The sequence below is a fragment of the Helicoverpa zea genome, chromosome 29 (assembly GCF_022581195.2).
Source record: "Helicoverpa zea isolate HzStark_Cry1AcR chromosome 29, ilHelZeax1.1, whole genome shotgun sequence".
NCBI classification, from domain to species: Eukaryota; Metazoa; Arthropoda; class Insecta; order Lepidoptera; family Noctuidae; genus Helicoverpa; species Helicoverpa zea.
The window spans coordinates 1,855,659-1,867,892 of NC_061480.1; the positions used below are offsets into that span (position 1 = coordinate 1,855,659).

Consider the following 12,234-nt stretch of genomic DNA (forward strand, 5'->3'; position numbering starts at 1 on the left):
CTTTTTACAGAATCTGGAACCAAAAGAAGTTGTAGAGGTACCAAAACGCAAAATTAAATGCAAATATGTTCCGCCTACGAAATACCAAACAAACAATGAAGACATTGACAAACTAGAAGATGAAATACCTCAAGAACAAGCAAAAACAGACTCTTTAGCTCCTAGTAATAAAGTCGAAATTAAGGACTACGACGAAGTGACATACACAACTGAACCAAAGATTGTTAAAGAATACTTGAAAACTGAAGAAGGGTATGGCCAAAACGAAATTACTGAAAAAACAACCGTAATTCATACAGAACAGAGTACAATTAAGTTTGAACAAAATCAAGAGGCGAAATCTTTGGAAACTGCTAGAGTATTACCAGCTGTCATTGATTTGAAGACTGAAGCAAGTGAAATCGGATTTGCTGAAACGTTGCCAGCAAAAATAGACTCTAATGCCAGTGACAATAAAGTTGAAAATGCAACAATCCTACCTGCTAAATTAGATTTCAGTAGCAACCAATCAACCAAAGAAGAAGCTACTTCACCTAAAATTTTAATAAGAAATGATAAACCTATAGATATGCCTGTCATTATACCAGCAAGAATAAATTACGAAGCTGATATTGGTAAAGTTAAACCAGGTAAGCTTAATTTAAACAACTGGAACAGTCAAGTAGAGATAAATAAAAGCACTGTTGATAAAATCGAAGTTTTTAGAAGTGACAGTCTTCAAGAAATAGCTGCTACATTACCTGGAAAGATTAATATTAAAACTGATGAAAGTCAAATCCAGGTAAGCAAGAACTTACCAGGAATAGTTGACTTAAAAAAAGAAGAAAATCAGTACCATGAGGCTGTTATATTACCAGCGAAAATTGGTGTTGTTAGTACAGAAATCCAATTTGAAACTGCTGAAATCTTGCCAGGGAAAGTAGAATTAAAAGCAGAGGATATTCAAAGAGAGGGTGAAGATATTGTTTCAAACAAGAATCATATTAAAACTAATGAATATATTGTTGAAAATGTCACAAAAGAGCCTCTCACAATGAATATTGAAACAAATACAATACAAATTGAAACTCCTACGATACTACCAGCTAAATTAGATAATGACGCCATCAAACCTGATACTAGTCAAAAAGAAATCAGTTCTACTAAACCAAAGCCTGGTAAAATAAACTTAGACCTATGGAAAGATAAAGTAGAAGCTAATAAAACAGTTGTTAATAAAACTGCTATTAAAATAAATAAAAACGTTGAAACATCAAAAGCTTTCACAGGTAAAGTAGACTTTAAATCTTATGATAAACAAGTGAAGGAGACGCAAGGAAATAACGTCTTTCATAGAAGAGAATATAAGGTTGAAATTGCCAAAACACTGCCTGCCCAAATTGATCTTAGTACAACTAGACATAGTACTGAAGTAGAAAATATTGATCAAGGTAAAATCGACTCTAGTGATGCTGAAATTTTTGATTTTAGTAACGACAAAACTCAAGTTGAAATACCTACTACATTACCTGCGAAAATAGAATTTAATGCAACTAATTCTCAAATTGATAAAAGCCTTTCAGAAAGTCGAGTAGAAGAAGCTAAAATATTACCCGCTAAGTTACAATTTGAGACTTACGAATCTAAGGCTGAAATAAGCGAAATGACTCCAGACAATATTTACTACAGCAGTACTAAAAATAAAGCAGAAAGTATAATAACTTCTTCAAGTGATGTTAACATTGAAGAAATTAAACCTATACCAGGTAAACTTGATTTAAAAGCTTGGGAAAATCAAGTTGAAGAGAATAAAATACTTGTAGATAAGCTAGAAGTTTTTAGAAGTGAAAGTCAAGAAGAAATAGCTAAAACGTTGCCTGCTATAATAGATTTTAAGACTTATGAAATTACTGAAACTGATGGAGATGAAAATGAGCTTAATAACAATGTGTATAAGGTTGAAAGTCCTACTGACGAAGATATACATAGCTATAGCGTACATGATGGTAATCACGAGTCACTTAGCGGTGTTAAAAACAAAATGTACCTTATAAGTAATGATAATAGTGTTCAAAATTCAACGGACGTAGATTACGAGAAAAGAGTAGATGAATTACATGCTAAAACTTATTCTGTTACCGATATAAGTATTCAAAGTCATAAAGCTGAAATTGTATCTACAGAAACAGCGTTCGAAAGCTACACAACTGAAGAAAGTCTATCTACAAAAGATTATGAACTCTATAACGCAACAAATAAAGAACAAAATGAATTCACAAGAAGCACAAGCGCTTACGTCACTGAAAACAAATCAATAGAAGATTTTAAAAGAACAAAATCTCTAATTGAAACTACAAATCAACACACAGTTAACAGAATTATAACAAGTGAAAATCAACTTAATTCCAATACTGTCAAAGTTCAAAAAGATACTAATCTTGCAGCTGTTAGTGAAACAAATGAAAATGTATTCAATTTTAATGTAGATAAGGCACATAGTTCTTTAATAACAAGTGCTCATGGTACAGAAGATTTCAAATCTTCAACAGAAGAATTGAAAAGGGCTAGGTCTTTAGCTGAATTGGATCTTGGTGACGCAGTAAATGGTAAAGTAAGAAGAATAGTTGGCAGAATTAAATCTGTAGACTTTTCTAGAAGGGATAGTGTCAAAACTGAGATAAATGTCAAGGAATTGCCAAAAAAACTGACTGTGTTGGAGAAAATTGCTCTTTTTGAGGTAAGAATTACTAATATTACTTACTAGCTAGCTTCTGCCAGCGGCTTCGCCTACATCAAGTTCGGTTATATCGCGTTTCCAAGAGAACTCTTCAAATGTCCGGGATAAAAACTATCCTACGTTCTTTCTCAAGGTCAACTGCATAAGGCGACCAACCGTCCCGCATTCTGCGGGACCGTCCCGCAATGCTTGACGAAATCCCGTTTTGAAATTATTAGTAAAATAGTCCCGCAAAACGTTGTATGCGTCCCGCATGTCCCGCATCCCTATTTTTCTACCACGCTTCTACACAACACCCACCTGCGCGCACGCTCAACAGTGCAGGAACACAGATTACCTATAATATAATCTCGTTCTCTTTATTTCTACTGAACTCGTGAGGCCTAATGATTTTGAAAATAAGACATTAGTGCACGCTGTGACACGATATTGATAGGTTAAATTATAGCTTTATGCTTACGGTTTTTATTTTATCAGTTCCGTTCGATCATTTCTCAATGCCCCCCCCCCTTTTCACGAAAGGTTAAGTCCCGTATTCAGTTTTCGGAAAGTTGGCCGCCTTACAACTGCATCTCTGTACCAAATTTTATTAAAATCAGTTCAGCGGTTTAGACGTGAAAGGACAGACAGACAGAGTTACTTTCGCATTTATAATATTAGTAGTAGGGATTACTTACTTCTGTCAGCGGTTTCGCCCGCATCCCGTGGGAACTTCTACACGAACCCTTATATAAAGAAGCCTAGTCTTCCTCGATAAATGGGCTATATAGCACTGAAAGAATTTTTCAAATCGGACCAGTAGTTCCTGAGATTAACGCGATCAAGCAGATAAACAATCTCCTCAGCTTTATAATAAATATCATCATCATCATCTCAGGCATAGGACGTCCACTGCTGAACATAGGCCTCCCCCTTAGATCTCCACAGATACCTGTTGGAGGCGACCTGCACCCAGCGTCGACGGCGACTTTTACAAGGGCGTCTGTCCATCTTGTTGGTGGACGTCCTACGCTGCGCTTTCAAAATATTACATTTCATAACAATGCGAAAGTACATAGCTCTGTCTATCTGACGCGTTTTCACGGCATAACTACTGAAACGATTTAAATATAGGTATAACTACTCTAAAGCCTGATAAAGAATATAGCCTACTTCTCTCACGAGAGTACATATAAAATAACCTAATATTCAAAAGTAAATTAAAGAGAAAATAACTAATTAAGCAACTTTTTATCCGCTTGCGGGAAGTGGTGCTTCCCTGATGTGGGTGAAACCGCCGAGAAATATCTAGTTATATTAGTATAGATAGATAAATAAATGAACTCAACATTTAAACGAACCATGCAAAATCCAACTTTTTTACGAATTACATAGACAAAAAACTATCTCAATCATAGATATTTTAGTTTCACAAAAAGTCGGTACACTCATTATAATGGTTACCGGCAAAAAACGTATTTACCCATGATAATTTTCTGACAGCCGTTCCCATATTCCATCTAACGATTGCATAGGATACTAGAGATAGAATTTTGACATTAGCCGTAAACAAGTTATGTCAAATTTCCTATCTATAAACAAAAGATGGATAGATATTAACGTCACAAATAAGTTTGGCTCATTTGAAAAGGTCACTCATAGCGCAACAGACATTTTAGACGAAAATTTTTAAAAGTTTTTTTACAGAATTATTTTTGGAAAAATATTAGTGTCATGAAGTGTTTATTTGTAGTTTTGTGCTTATGTGTATTTTTAATAGTAAGTACTTATTAAATGTGTTTTTGCTATTTTTAATTAGGTGGGAAATTGAGTTTTTTGTGTTCTGACTATTTTACGCGGGTAACGAATTTTTTTATTTATTTTTTGCGAAAGTGATTAAGTATTGTGAAGTTTATTTAATGCTAAGTGATAATTAGTTCTTTTATCGAACACATAAGAATATTTATTTAATTGGAAAAAAAATCTATACTATATAATATTATAAAGTTGGAGATTTTTTCGTTTGAACTCGGTATATCTCAGGAACTATTGGTCCGATTTGAAAAATGATTTCAGTGTTACATAGCTCATTTATCGAGGAAGACTATAGGCCCAATAAGGGTGCGTGAAGTAGGTAGTTCCTATGGGACGTGGGTGAAACCGCTGTCAAAAGCTAGTCTCGTGGCTATTTTTTGTTAAGATAAATCAAACGTGTTTATGTTATTGACAAACTTTTTGAAACTCATTGGGCCCATTTTTACAGTATATTTTTACAATGGAAACGTCCGTTTTTTTTTAAACGACTTATTACTTTGATAATTGTACTTGAAAATTGATAGTTAACAGTTGTTTTAAGAAAAACTAACATTGATGTTGTTGGTGATCTTAGGCCCTTGTCTAGCAGGAAAATAAATCTATTTACCCACTAACCTACATAATATTTGCTTAGCTAACCAACTAGTTCTAAGAACTTTTTAAACTTTTCCGTAACGAGTATTATTGTAAAAATACTCTATAAAAAGTTTATGTCTATGTAGGAAGGTACTTCCCCGACATTTTTACTGAGTTTTATTTTAATGTCCCAATGAAAAATGAATCTGCTCGTTTCTTATCAATTAGAAAGTTTGATTATTCAGCTTTCAGGATAAACGGGTAACTCGAAAGTCTGCATGGAGAATCTCCCTACCCGAATTCGTAGGGTAGAAACCAGGTGCCCGATTCTTCTAAGTTAATAATATCAACATTGAATAGCAATAGCAGTTTTAACCTTAGCGGGCATTCTGCTACAAACATAAGACGAATCGTATTCCAATGACATTCGATTGGTTTGCGATTGGTCTGCCGTTTTGGTGATTTTGGTCTATACGGTAGTTTGCTCTACAATCATATTACAATCGTCAATCATTTGCAGACAATATGATTCATTATTGAATCACAGACACGGATAAAAACGTATATTTAATAATAGCGGAATGCCACATAAGGTTCAATCGTAATTGAGTCGTGATTGGATCTCAGTCGGATGTGAATCGTATGTCGCTTAAGTAAAATTAGCAGAATCGCTCCCCTGGATAAGTGCAATAGTTCTCAAAGGGTGAATAACTGAACGAACTGAACGTATAATGGTGAAGAACTGATGAAGAACTAACCCCAAAATTATCCAACAGGGCAAGGCTTCTTCCTCACACATCCAGACCACGACTCCTAGATCTTCCACGACCAAGAAACCAAATATGCCGGTCATATCTGAGGAGGACTACTTGAAAAGAATCGAAGAACTCACTTCAGGGAAGACGAAATATGGAAGATACGAGAAAATGAACTATTTGCCTTTGGCTGATGGGTCTAAAATGCCTGTTTTAGCTGTGGGGACTGCTTTGGTAAGTTTAAGGGGTTTTATTATCTGCCTAGACGTTTAAAATGTTGGGGTTGGTTTTAAGTTTAATGGTATGAAGATGAGTACCAGTGTGTGATATGTAGCGACTGCCTATCTGATCTCCTCAACCCAGTTACCTGGTTGTCTATCGGACCTCCTCAACCTAGTTAACCGAACAACCCGTGGTAAGACTGATGTCAGAGTTACTGGCTTCTGACTACCCGTAACGACAGCCAAAGATGTTCAAATGACACCCGGGACCTACAGTTTAACGTGCCATCCAGAACACAGTCATTGGTGTCCAAGATATACATAGAAAGTACATACAAACTTAGAAAAGTTGAATTGGTACTTGCCTGACCTGATGAACCCACGCACTCATACTTGAAAGGTTGGTTCTTTACCCACTAGGCCATTACGTATCTGTATGTAGGTAACTATGTAATAGAATCTAAGGTAACCCATCTTCCAAGGATCGTAGCGTCATGAAAATTGACAGCTGCATGTAGTTCTGATGACAATACAATAATATGGTACTGTCGAACTGATCTGATGATGGAGCCGGAAGATATGAACTGGAACTTCATGATGGAACATCGTATCATAGCTGTGTTTGGACTTGTCAGAAAAGTCTTACGATTTTTACGTGTATTTTTAAAAGCGTGTTTTTCTAGTATTTTTCAACTATGAAATAAGCCACTATCTCTAGTACATTATTAACATTAAATTAATATATTTTCAGCTGGATCCTCGACTTATAAAGTATCAGATAGGAGCGGCCATAGATTTGGGCTACCGAGCCATAGACACGGCGTATATCTATGGCAATGAGAAGGAGGTGGGGGAAGCTATACAGGCTAAAATTGACGATGGCACTGTTCGACGGTAAGTTCTAAACCTATTTCCCGCACCTGGATAAAAAGTAATGTATATGCCATGATGATGTCCTCCTAGCCAATTATCGGCTACGGCGGCTGTTCTCATGTAAGGAGATTAGCCAACTGCGCAGGACATATTATAGTGCACGAGCATTTGCGCAGACACAGGTGCACTCACTATTCCTTAACTCTCATAGCCCGATGGGACGGTAATCCGACACGACCGGAGAGAGATCAGGCGCAGGACCGACATTAACGTGCTCTCCGATGCACGGGTGTATCAATCACCAGCTTCCAGGCTCCGGGCTGCTTTGTGAAAGTCTTCTAAAACCCACAAAGTGATTTCGGCCCGACTCGGGAATCGAACCCGAGACCTCGTGCTCAGCAGCCGCACTTGCGACAGCTAGACCAACGAGGCAGTTATATGCCATAGGTATATGCCATAGAGGTAGTATAAAAAAAATTCGCCTAATGTGCAAGCTACCAAGTCATATCAAAATCCATTTAGTACTTTTTGCGTGGAAAAGAAACGAACATCTACTACTATATAAAAAATACAAGCTTTCACTTTTATAATATTAGTAGGATGAAGTTTTCGAGAATTACACTATACCCAGGTGTTTATTCTCACGAAGAAGCCATACCTACTTGTGTGTGTGTGAATGTACTGTAGGACCGGGAGACTACTCGCTTGCTCAAATGAAAAACTTTATTCAATATCACGACGTTTATTTTACGGGCTCGGGAGGTGAAGTGTGACATACTTCAGTATAAAAAACTTATTAGATACACATTGTCTTTAAAAACGACAAATGAAAGTGACATTATTTTAAGATAGGTACTTACTAACTAAATGAATATGATAATAAAGGATTTTCCTTGTGGCCGAGTCAAAAAATTGTGTTAATTGATTAAATAAATAAATCGCCGAATCCTTCAAACTCGATAATTACCTTTTCGTTTAAAAATACTTAAGAAGGTACTTTAAAAATAAACTGGTTGTTTATATTTTTATTTGGAAAACTTCGTAAGGATACCTGCTTTCGCTATTGGTTTCCCCGCGTTCAAAATGAACTTTGCGTACATGGATAAAATGTAGCCTGTACACCTATGTTATTTTAATGATAAGGTACCTACATTACTGCCAAGTTTTATCAAAATCTCTCCTGTAATTTTTGTGTGAAAGAAGAACAAAACATCCGAACAGACTGGTTTATAACCAGTTTAATACATACAGACTTTCGCGTACTGACGGTTTTTCCGCGGTTACCTCAGCGACCAGCGTCTCGAGTAAATTCCCGTACCCATACAAAATATCGAGTTTCAAAATCAAAGACTGGCTCCCCAACGAATTTTTCAATGAATTTCTCAAATCCGTTCAGTAGTTTCTGGGTCTGTAAATTTTAAACACCTTTTTATTTTATTGGTATAGAAATATAAATGATGATGAGTCTTCCTACCATTCCAGCGAGGACCTATACATCATCTCGAAGCTTTGGAGTACGTTCCACCGCACCGACCTCGTGGAGCAAGCCTGCAGGGCCGGCCTGGAGAAGATGGGGCTTGAATACTTCGACCTTTATATGATACATAACCCTATGTCGTTTAAGGTAAGATTTTTAAAAAGGTGTAGGGAAATAATTATGGTCGTAAGGCTATGTTGGGGTCGGGTTCCAGTCTTAGCGGATGCATCTGAGTACCAGTGTTTTACAAGGAGAGACTGCCAATCTGACCTCCTCAACCCAGGTCCAGGCAACACGATATCGTGGTAATATTGGTTGTCAGACTTTCCGGCTTCTAGCCCGCAAGGACTGCCAAAGATGTTCAAATGACAGCCGGGTGTGCCAATTTACCATGACTTCTGAAACACCTAATCTGCCCATAGCGTTTGGAAGCCTTATATATTCTCATTCATTCAACATATTTTGCAAATATTAAATAAAAAATGTAAAAAATAGGATGCCATTATAATTACTTTAATATTTTTTTTAGCACGCTTATATTATATTAGCTTCACTTGTAACTATATATGTAAGAAAATTTTAGAATCTTAATTTGACCCACTTCCCGGTCTTTGAAATTTTGCACACACTCTGAGTTCTGATAACAAAACAACACATGACTAGCGTATTTATTAGATTTTTTTTTTTTTACTTTTAATTTTTAACATCCTAATCAACAAACGGACAGAAACACAAACTTCCGTTCATAAAACGTAGATAATTTTGATCAATCTACTGAAACCTACATCATCCATTACAGGAAGGATCAGACCCCATACCAAAGATCGCGACAGTGCTCCAATACTCGCAACACGACTATCTAGACGCCTGGTACGGCATGGAAGACCTGGTGAACAAGGGTCTGGTGAGGAGCATCGGCCTCAGCAACTTCAACTCGCAGCAGATACAGAGGATCCTTGATAAAGGACGGCTGAAGCCTATGGTTAACCAGGTATGTGTACTAAAGTTAGTCTGTTTGAGTAGGCAGTTAAAATGTCGTAAACCTATATGTAGGTATACTCCATTTGAAGAAGCACTTAAAAAGGGGAAGATTATTGATAGGACTTCTTTTACAAAGAAATAAACTACTGCTAATAATAAATAAAGACTAATAAAGATTCGATTGAATAAGTAATTATAAGTTTAGTAGGTAGGGTGTCGGGATGGTAAAGGAATAAAAGACAAAACAGCTCATAGTTTTAAAACTGCTGAGACGGTTTTGATGAAATGAAACGTACCTATCTAAGAACGACCTCGCTGACAAAAATCGTATCCAAAGCGGTTGAACCGTTTAAGAGCTATGGTGGCACATGCATGCATAGTTACAGACGTCGCAAAGAGGGCTGCTATGTGTATCTGTCTTTCTCTGTCGATGTGATGATGTCACATACAAAATAGAAATGTAGTCCCCAGATCCGTTCCGATTTGTTCTCTTATTAAAAGGCCCTAGTTCACCAATAACATAAATGTAGGTAAACACTTGTTACGCCCGAATGTGTGAATTGAATCAATTAACCATGAAATTCTGTAATTACAGGTGGAATGTCATCCGTACCTGACACAGGAGCGTCTGGACAATTTCTGCGCTGAACGTAACATCACCCTCAGCGCTTACGGAGTGCTGGGCTCTAAGGTAAGATGATGATGATGTCCTCCTAGCCAATTATCGGCCGCGGCGGCTGTCCTCATGTAAGGAGATCAGCCAGCTGCGCAGGACATATTATAGTGCACGCACATTTGCTTGGACACAGGTGCATTCACTATTCCTTCACTCTTATAGCGCGATGGGACGGTAATCCGACACGACTGGAGAGAGATCAGACGCTAGACTGACATGAACGTGCTCTTCGATGTACGGGCGTGTATGTCAACTTCTAGACTCCGAGCTGCTTTGTTAAAGTTTCTATATGACTAGGGCTGCCATCTCGAATTCGTCAAATCCGGACAAACATTAAAAAAACCCGGACTTTTGGCGTAAATCGCATTTTTTCCCCGAACGAGTACGTTTTTTTTTAAACAAAATAATACCTAATTTGTAATCCATTTACTTTTAACATATACTTAAATTCAATGAGGTGCTTCCTTACATGAAAAGTGTCCGGGTTTTCCCCGGACACTTCTTGAAACCCCGCCCGGACGGCCCCCGGACGGCCTCCAAACGAGGACAAATCCGGGGAAACCCGGACGGATGGCAGCCCTATATATGACTACTAGATTACCGAGGCAGTTAACACAAACATATACATAAGTTCAATTTCTAACATTATATTTTATGTTGTTTTAGGGAACACCAGCAGATATGAAGAGTTCGTTCACCCCAGTGATTGACGATGCTCTTGTCAAAGTGATTGCTTCGGGGTCCGCCGTGTCGCCAGCTCAGCTCCTCATCCGGTATGACTATATTTATTTATACGATAATTATAGTCTTTTGATTATATGAATCTTCCATACGCGTCTTGAGGAACGAGGAAATTACCCAGACATGGATATGGACCTATATGTTATTCTGATATACAAGCTAGGTAGGTATATTATACCAAATTTCGTTAAAATTCATTCAGAAACTTTTGCGTTTTTACATAAAGTAGGATTTATACTTTTTAGTGATGACAATGTCTTTGAAACAGAAATATTTACCTACATTTAAAAACCACTATTATACAAATTTTTGTATTCACTTACGGTCGCTCCCAATATTCTTTTTTATCTGTTGATTTGTCAAATTCCCATCTCTAATAAGCAAATCAACATATGGATAGAATATTTGAATAGAATAGAATAGAATATTTTTTATTTGTAAAACATAATAGGTATTGACAAAATAAAGATCTTACGTATGTATAATTAGAACGCTATGTTTTGTCATTACGACGTACAAATGTAGTAGAGAAAAACAAAAAAAAACTTAACATTAAATTGACAAACAAAATTAGTAATCAAATCAACAGAAAACAAAATAAACAACAATAAATCAAATAAATACAATTCACAGAGACATATCATTCAAATATTCATCCAAAGAGTAGTAACATTTTTCGGTTAATACTGCCTGAAGAGCCCTTTTGAATTTACTAAGAGGTAGATCTCGGATTAAGATGGGAATTTTATTGTAAATTCTTGGAGCCAAACCAAAAAAGCTCTTTTTGAGTAAAGCGGTCTTACAATTTACGTGACATAATTTATTTATGTATTGTGAACGTGTGGGCATTTTTTTAGCATCAGATATTTTCAGAAATAGTTGTGGATTACACTTGACAAACAGTGCGGTTTCTAAAATGTAAAGTGAAGGAAAAGTCAGAAGTTTATATTTTTGAAAATATGGTATGCAACTGTCTGTCTATACCTATATATAGACTATTATATATTTGAACCACCTAGACAGTTTTAATATCCACTTACCCAATTAACAAACATTTAATAATTACAGTTACCAAATAGAACGTGGCCACAACGTAGTGGTCAAGGCTTCCTCAGCCGCGCACATGTGGGACAACCTGCAGGCTCTCTCGTTCAACCTGGATAAGCTGCAAGTGAACGCTCTCAATGCTCTTAACAAGAATAAGAGGACTTTCACTTTTAAGGGGTAAGTTTGACTTTTACTTTGAAAGGGTAAGGCTAGAGACAAATTTTATGGTTCATACGTGGTATTACCCACTGTACGTAGTGTTACCCAATAGTAATGTTAAACTTTAGGTTATCTGTTAGGCCTTTTATACCTACACGCAAGTATTTTTAAACATACGGTGCATTTGCTGTGCCCATACAAAACTAAGCGCCATGCCT

General features: G+C 36.7%; 1 protein-coding gene across 4 annotated transcripts in view; it reads left to right on the forward strand.

Annotated features, from left to right (window-relative positions):
- The window catches only part of LOC124644250 (titin-like), a 31,252-nt gene that overhangs the window by 18,461 nt on the left and 557 nt on the right, over nucleotides 1–12,234 (forward strand). For all 4 annotated transcript variants that reach the window (XM_047183504.1, XM_047183503.1, XM_047183505.1 and 1 more), the window contains 8 exons: nucleotides 11–2,716; nucleotides 5,863–6,075; nucleotides 6,814–6,956; nucleotides 8,418–8,559; nucleotides 9,212–9,403; nucleotides 9,989–10,084; nucleotides 10,736–10,842; nucleotides 11,879–12,034. In XM_047183504.1, coding sequence (XP_047039460.1) covers nucleotides 11–2,716; nucleotides 5,863–6,075; nucleotides 6,814–6,956; nucleotides 8,418–8,559; nucleotides 9,212–9,403; nucleotides 9,989–10,084; nucleotides 10,736–10,842; nucleotides 11,879–12,034 — 3,755 coding nt within the window. The remainder of the gene's footprint in view (nucleotides 1–10; nucleotides 2,717–5,862; nucleotides 6,076–6,813; nucleotides 6,957–8,417; nucleotides 8,560–9,211; nucleotides 9,404–9,988; nucleotides 10,085–10,735; nucleotides 10,843–11,878; nucleotides 12,035–12,234) is intronic.